Raw genomic sequence first — 8,616 nt, 5'->3', positions numbered from 1 at the left:
GAGAGAGAGAGAGAGAGAGAGATATGGAGAGATGTCGGTGTGGGGGGGGGGGGGGGGTGAGGCGGGTGGGGGGGTGAAGGGGGTGAGGTGAAGGGGAAGAGTGAGGAACGTGAGTGGAGGAAGGAGGAGGGAGAGAGAGAATGATATTGTTATACTCTAATGAACACACACGCCCACACAATCTCCCGTATGAGCACCTCTTGGGAGACCGTTGTGACCGAGGCACCGCAGCCTGTTCGAAGACCGTTGTGACCGAGGCACCGCAGCCTGTTCGAAGACCGTTGTGACCGAGGCACGCAGCCAGTTTGAAGTTCCGTTGTGGTAATATGTAGATACACACACGCATAAAGCACATAAAAACGACAACCCCGAAGATTTACCTTGAAACAGAAGTCTTCAAAAGAGAAATTCAAGTGGGAAATTATCGAAATTCAATTCAAAATTATATCAAGCCACAGAGAACACAAAATGTCATGCAATGTTATTGACAGCTCAAACTAACATGACGGAACTTCACACATGAGGTCGATGGACGTTATTATTGGTGTGTGTATACATATATATATATATACACACACAGTGCCCTCAGAAAGTATTCACACCCCTTGACTTTTTTTACATTTTGTTGTGTTACAGCCTGAATTTAAAATGGATTAAATCGAGATTTTTTTGTCACTGATCTACACATTATACCCCATAATGTCAAAGTGGAATTTTTTTAAACAAAATTTTACAAAACAATTCAAAATGACAAGCTGAAGAGTCTTGAGTCAATTGGTATTAAACTCCTTTGCTATGACACTCCAAATTGACCTCAGGTGCGTCCAATTTCCTTTGATCATCCTTCAGACGTCTCTACAACTGCAAAATAAACAGGACGGGAAGGGAGGAAGGAGGTGAGGGAAATGCAAATGCATTTCCATGTTAGGAAATGTAAGGTAAGATGGGTAAGAACATTAGAAATCAGCTCTTCAGAATGAAAGGGGCTGTTTTGGAATTTCTCACACAGGAGAAAGATCTTGGGATAGTTGTAGATATCGAGCTCAAGCAGCAGTCAGTCCAGTGTCAGGCAGTAGTGGTAAAAAGCAAATCGTTTTTTTTACGTTGTATTTGAAGGACCTAGCTAATTTCTACATGTAAGATGGTGGCGTTGATGTTGTCTTGGAATTAATGAAGCCTCATCTTGATTGCTGTGTTTTGTTCAATTTAGTCACTGCATATGAGAAAGGACACATCTGCGACCACTGCACCAAACAGTTCACGTTACATATTAATGCTAACAAGCATTCTGAGTATTGCGCTGCAATACCTGTCCCCTACCGGCAGTCTGTCGTCCGGAAAACTGTTGGGGAAATTACCAAAGTTCAAAGTGCCATAACTTTGTCAAAGATGATCGAAACGTCATGAAGTTCGAACTTGATCTGTAACTTATCATGAGGAAACCATGTACCAAGTTTGAAATCATTAGCATCAAGAGTTTAGAAAAAAAGTCCGGAAAACTGTTGTTTGCGTGACGGACTGACTGACAGACAGACGGACTGACAGACAGACAGACAGACGGACGGACAGATGGACTGATGGACAAACGGACAGACAGACGGACTGACTGACAGACTGACTGACGGACGGACTGACTGACTGACTGACTGACTGACAGACGGAGGGACGGAGTGCAAACCTATAGTCCCCTCCGGTGTACACCGGTAGGGGACTAATAACATTGATATCTGATGGATTGAATCAGGTGCTATCGGCTTGTTTTTATGTTTACCTGACTATTATTAGATGTAACATCTGTTTCGAATGCTTTGAGATGTTGGACATCATACTTTCACCAAACAAATTGTTTTACTTCTTGTGGTAAGAGGGCTTTTGTATACAAAGTCGAGGCTCGTGTAAGAGCTAATACATTAAACACAAAAACATAAACGGACACATAAAACATACAATAAAGAGAGCGGGAGACTAGGGGGAGAGAAAGGGAAGCACACAAGCACAACAATGGTAGAGAAGATGGACATCGGGAGATCTGTGGAAGTGAGAGGGCTGGGGGTAAGGTGGGGCAGGGAGGAGGGGTGGAGGGAAGAGGTACACACACTTTGCATACAAAATAGAAACTATTTAACAAATGGAGATGACTAGGAATTTCAGGAAAGAAGTTGGGGATTGAAAGAGGTGGATTTGGGGTGTTTTAATTGGGGGTAGAAAAGATCAAGGTTTTGGATGGGGGAAGACAAGAGATGGTGGTGAACAGCTATTTTAAAGACCTAGAGGGAGGAGTGGGATTGAAGAGACTGTGGGAGTTTGTTCCAGAGGTGGGAGAAAAGAGGAATGAAAGAGTGAAGGTGAGCAGAGAGTCTTGATTTTGGCAGTTTCACATGAAGAGGGTTACTGGCAGATCTTGTACGTCCTGAAGGAATATTTGGGGGACAGAGCACATACAGAGCAGGGAGTGCAAGGCCAGAGAGGAGTCGGTAGGAAACAGAAAGACCACTAAACCTGCCTGTGGTGAGCGAGTGAAAGGCCCTCAGAATCAGCTTCGTCTCAGGAGATTCCAATGGTTCTAAAAGCTTTGGTTTCTACAGCGTGAAGCCGAGCTAGGTGTGAGGCAGGAGCACCGGCCCAGAGGGGAGAGCAGTATTCCATCAAGCTGCGGATGAAAGCTTTGTATGTTGTGAGGAGCTCAGATGTGCCCAGAAAGGAATTCGCATGATTGTGGATGCCCAGTTAGCGACTGGCTTTGGAGGCCAGCTTGGAAATGTGGTTTTCCCAGGAAAACTTGAGTGACAGAACTTCTTGGAGAGGAGTTTTGAGAAAGTAGATGGGAGGGTTGTCCAGTCGGTCTTTTCGGAGAGACATAGTGAGAGTGTGAGATTTGTAAGGGTAGGGGGTTTGGAGGGAAATTATACAATATATAAATTATAAATTATACAATATTGAACATGCCCAACCTTCAAGTGTTGATTGATCAACCCTTATAAGTTTTACTGGGTTCACAAAGGAGTCCTGAAAATTTTGCTGTCTGCTTTTTGGACATACTGCTCCACCATACGACCACCAACTTTTGGGACTATGATTATAATATTGGCTCACCAACCAAGGGTCGATCTCTATTTAAGGTGACATCAACATTTCAGACTTTCAATCCTACAATCCAATGAATGATCTGTCAATACGGCTATGTTTGCCTGCATATTGTCTCCACCCACAGAGGATATTCCGAGTGAATCATGAATGGTATAGAATCACTTGCAAAGCATTTCTTGTGACACCTCCATGCTTATCCACTCTCGAAACATACACATATGAGAAGCACGTCGGTTTGCTCGTTGTTTTTCTTTCTGGAATGCTGCCACACCCTCTCACCTTCTAGACAATTGTGAGATTATGTCTTACTTGTTAAAATAGCTGAATTTACATCTGCACGTATATAATTCCCTACGATGAAATTTTTCTTTATTACAGTTCTCACAGGAATCTAACCATCTGGAATAGCTTATTTTTTATTATTTAAACACTTACGTATGTGGCGACTGAGTTGTATCCCTCTGCCCACAGGTGCTGGCGAGCCTTCGCAGTGTACGCAGCAACTTTACAATGCTTGCTAACGTGCAGGCAGCTAGCAGCAAGTGAGGCATAGTCCAACCTTTTTAATAACTGTACACCTCTGCTGGCTGACTTTTTTCGTTTTCATGCAAACACCTTTACTCGCTGAAATTTTACTTTTACTCTCTGAAAGATTTGGGATGAAACTGTTTTAAGGAAACATGTGCTTGGAGAATATTGAGATTGATTTGGGAGAACTGTGTGAGGGAATGAGAAGGAAGCACAAACCCATTGTCGTGATGTTATTACGTTGCCTTCTGGAAATGTATTTGTAGGTTTACAATGCTCGATGAAGTTTATATTTACGATATATATATTTTTTTTTCACATAAAATAATTGTTTAATGTAGTGATGTGGAATTGTTTTGTAAAAAGTGAGCTAGGTAGGAAGGCAAGAGACTGTATTCTAGGTTTTAATGGTCTGCCTACATCCTCACAAATTCCATATTTTGTACACCAAATTTTGCTAAGTTATGATCATTCATCATTCATCATTCTGTGAGATTTGAGAGAAATTAAAATGTCGTTTTTGGGTTTAAAAATAAACAAATTCTTGCCTTGTTCTTGCACCCAAATACAACTTTGTCTTGCACCCAACTCACGTCCTCTGGTTAGTATCCTGCCATCCTTTTTGAAATCCCATCATTAGTTGAAATTGGGAATTGTAAACTCATTTTCTCAGAATGGTGCCAATTGTTTATTTTTCTTCATCTTATTTGGTAAAAGCCTGTCCAAATTAAGGTCGTAATTGAAAATACATACTACCAATGGCATAACATTTTAATAATTAATTTTCTAAATATATATTTTAAAATATTAATATAATAAATTTTAATTTAATAAATTTATTTTAATAATTTTAAATAAATAAATTAATATTATAATTAATTATAATAATTAATAAATAATAAATAAAATAAATAAATAAATTTATAAAATAAAGTTATTAAATAAATAAAATTATTAAATAATAAGTAAATTTTAATAAATAATGAATAATAATTAATTAATAATTTTTGAATGCCTTTGCTTCCTCCAAAGATATTTCCCAAAATCAAAAAGCATTTTCCATTGGGGCTGGCAGGATGGCCTCGAGATACGCACACTTGCCTCTCAGCTGTCTACCCTGAGTTTGAATCTCGGCCCAGCGATGACCTGTCATCCCGGTCTTTCACATGCTGTACATTTCATCAACGTGTGTGCTATCACTGGGTGGATGTTAAACTGAGAGTTCCGTCTACCAGCATTAGTTGGTGGACGTTAACTATCCGACGGTGTCCTTCATGAAGAGTAGGCGAGCTATCGCCGGCACCATGAACAAATTACAAATTCCTGACAAAACCTTAGGGTTAGTCGAATGTTAGGCCTTACCAGCCGGTTCGTGAAAGTCTTCGGTCAAGCTTCCCCTGGCCAACCCCACAAGAATGTGGGAATAATTATGGCCAAAGAAGAAGAAGCATTTTCCATTGCTTTACATAAGCCAATTTTAAATTTCGTCATTCCTATAATTTGTAGTTTGACAGTTTAAATCGTCACCTGTGTGTTTTTTTGTATTGCCCCAAGTACATGATTGTGCACATACATAGACAACACTGTTAATCAAGACTTTTCCCTTTAATTTGGGGGAGGAGAGAAATAAATCTTGCAGAAAACTGTAATTTAAAATGAGCAATTGAGGATGTTGATTACAAAATATTTGTTGATTAATAAAAGTTCCAGAAAGCACAAACTCATCCAAAATACAAAACGAGCAAAGCAGCTGACATGGCACTTTCTTTTTCCCAGGCGCTCTCCCGTTGGAAACCAGTCCAATTTCTCTCGTGTAAATCTTTCAGGTGAGCCACGTAAACAGTCATGTTCTCAATATTTCCACAACTACACATCTCATCCACTCGTGCATCGTCAGAGGCTTCAAAGTTGCATGTTCTTGCTTTACTTTAATTTGAAGATCTATATTATAATATGCTATGGGGTCGACGTTGTGCACCTATCATTTTCGGTGCACTGCTATCTCTGCCCACATATGTGGTCTCATAGGCCTCTTGGCAAATTTATCTTTTGGCATCTACTATCCTGAACTTCTGATTTTTCTTTGGTGTTTTTTTTTTCAATGCACAATGTGTCGCTCAGAATCTGAATGTAGCCATATTTGCCAATCCCAAGTTTTGTCCAGTTGTTGTTGTTGTTGGTGATCCAATTGTATCATTGTCCTGTGTTGTACATCTGGAAAGGCGGTACCTGTGTTGGTTTTTTTTTTTTTAATTCCTCCACTGACAAATTATATTTTTGGGTTGTCCGTGCATCAGTCTGTCTGTCCGTCCATGATAGGTTTTCGTTAACGAGATAACTGAAGAATGGCTGAAGTCAAACTTGGTATAATTATGTATAATGATGCAAACATGATCTGATTAGATTATGGGGTCCAATGGCCAGAGGTAAAGAAAATTCTGTTACCGAGCTAACTTGTGAACAAGTGATGGGAGTTTGACCAAACTTGGTATAAGTATATATTATGATGCAAAGATGAATTGATTAGATTTCAGCATCAAGAGGTCAAAGGTCAGAGTTTGTAACTGGTTTTTGATACTGCGATAACTTAAGAATTGCTGAAGGGAACTTCGTCAAACTTGGTACAAGTATGTATAATGATGTAACGGTAAATGGATCAGATTATTGGGTGAAGAAGTCAAAGGTCTGAGGTCCCGTTAGATAAAAATTCTGTCATCCCAGAATTTGCGCCATAAAGACACTCCACCATATATATCTCCCAGCTGCTGCATAAGACATCATCCCAAGCAAGTTACAAAATTAAAATGCTTCACCACATCTACCACCAGCTGCTGAAGATGCCATCATCCTCGACTTACACAATAAAAGCCTTCACCGCATCTACCACCTGTCGCGTAAGACATCATCACCCGCCAACATCCCCCAGAAACAATGGGCAGACTACTCACCCCTCCCGCAGCTACCCACAATTCCTGCACGACTACTTATTTGTAGTGCGTCTTGGGTCTCGATCATTCTTCTCTTCCCATTGCCTTGACCTGTGTTTTGCCTCTCGCTCAACTCATTGATCAAACATGGCTCCAAACGCAAGACGAGTGCCCGAGATGCGACAACTGCCAAGAGGCAGAATAAAGTGATGATGAGCCTGAGCAACAAAGTAGAGCTATTGGATGGGCTTTTGAAATGAGAGAGTGCGGCCTCTGTGTGCAGACTGTATGGAGTAAACAAATCCACCGTTCGTTACATACGGAAGAACGAGAAGGTGATCCAAAAAAGTGTTGCTTCGAGCACTGTACCTAGCACCAACGTTGTCACCCAGGTCTGGGACGTCCACATAGAAAGGATGTAGAAGGCTCTAAACATATGGCTAGAGGACAACTTGTTGAAGTGGACCGCTCATTCACCAAAAAGGCGATAGATACGTATGTACAGGTATTGGGCTGGTGCGGGTGGGGCTCGCATTAATGATATGGGGCTGGTCAAGAGTGATGCAGGTCTGGGCAAGAGTGTGGCAGGTCTGGGCAAGAGTGTGGCAGGTCTGGGCAAGGGTGATGCAGGTCTGGGTATGAGTGATGCGGGTGTGGCTATGAGTGATGTGCTGAGTGATGTGGATATGAGCGGCCCAAGTCCATTCCGAGCAAGCAGGGGATGGTTTGACTGCTTCAAGAAGTATGGCAGGGGCAACCTAGAAACACATTAGACATTCGAAACACATTAGAAACACAGCAAGCTGGTGTTGTCGTTATTTAATTCATTTTTGTAACCCTTTTTTATGAAACTAATCACGTGCATTGGCGGTCGAAATTTTTAAAAAATATTTCCCTAAGAATCAGGAACTGCCAGAAACCTATCCCCCCTTTTTCCATTGAAATGATGCCCCGACATTCATGGTGTCCATTTGCGGCTTCACCATTTGCGCCATTTTTCATGCATCACGAGCCGCCAGGAACCTACACTACCGGTCAAAAGTTTTAGAACACCTCAATTTTTCCAGTTTTTATTGAAATTTACACAGTTTAATGTCCAGTGAATAACCTGTAATGGTACAAAGGTAAGCAGTAAACTGCTCGAGGTTAAAAAAAAAAGTTTACGTCAGCAAAAACTGGAAAATAATGTAAATTGCACAGTTTTATTGTAAAAAAAAAAAGGCCTTCTTCAGGGAACAAGTAATGGGTTAACAACTTACAGCTGTTCTTCAGCAATGTAAGTAAATTAAGCCTTGAAAGTTGATGCAAACAATTCCTACAGGTGTCCCAACCTCTGCTGATTACTTGATTACAAACCCCCTGTCTGTATAAAAGCAGTATTGGAACAGACTGTTATTACACCCTCTGAAGCATTATTTGGACAATATTGCACTGCAGGAAGTAATATATTGGAAAGTGGAGGAAACTCTGACAGGAAGAGGTCTGGCAGACCCAAAGCCACAACAGAATCAGAAGACAAGTTTCTGAGAGTCAACAGCTTGCGTGATAAGCGGCTCACAGGACAACAGCTTCAAGCACAGCTTAACACTGGTCGAAGTAAGCAAGTCTCAGTTTCAACTGTGAAGAGAAGACTTTGAGCTGCAGGTTTGACAGGTCGAGTGGCAGTAAGAAAGTCTTTGCTAAGAAGGCAAAATAAGAAAAAGAGGCTTGCCTGGGCCATGAATCACCGCCAGAGGACGACTGAAGACTGGAAGGTCTTATGAACCGATGAATCAAAATTTGAAATATTTGGTTCATCACGCAGGGTTTTTTGTACGCCGTCGAGTAGGCGAAAGGATGGTTCCTCAGTGTGTGACACCAACTGTCAAACATGGAGGAGGAAGCGTGATGGTCTGGGGCTCTTTTGCTGGATTCAGAGTTGGCGACTTGCACAGAGTGACTGGCACCCTGAACCAAAAGGGCTACCACAGCATTATGCAGCGCCATGCAATACCCTCTGGTATACGCCTAGTTGGTCAGGGGTTCATCCCACAGCAAGACAATGACCCTAAACACACCTCCAGGCTATGTCAAA

General features: G+C 41.4%; 1 protein-coding gene across 7 annotated transcripts in view; it reads left to right on the top strand.

Annotated features, from left to right (window-relative positions):
• The window catches only part of LOC137411513 (3',5'-cyclic-AMP phosphodiesterase 4D), a 626,580-nt gene that overhangs the window by 547,665 nt on the left and 70,299 nt on the right, over positions 1 to 8,616 (top strand). For 5 of the 7 annotated variants that reach the window (XM_078769745.1, XM_078769746.1, XM_078769748.1 and 2 more), the window contains 2 exons: positions 3,409 to 3,629; positions 5,392 to 5,441. In XM_078769745.1, the coding sequence (XP_078625871.1) occupies positions 3,598 to 3,629; positions 5,392 to 5,441 (82 nt within the window). In that variant the 5' untranslated portion in view covers positions 3,409 to 3,597. The remainder of the gene's footprint in view (positions 1 to 3,408; positions 3,630 to 5,391; positions 5,442 to 8,616) is intronic. The other 2 variants (XM_078769747.1, XM_078769742.1) reach the window with 1 other exon arrangement.

Source organism: Myxine glutinosa, chromosome 1 (genome assembly GCF_964187855.1).
Source record: "Myxine glutinosa chromosome 1, kmMyxGlut1.1, whole genome shotgun sequence".
NCBI classification, from domain to species: Eukaryota; Metazoa; Chordata; class Myxini; order Myxiniformes; family Myxinidae; genus Myxine; species Myxine glutinosa.
Note: the sequence above shows the minus strand (reverse complement) of the source record. Positions and strands in the feature narration are given on the sequence as shown.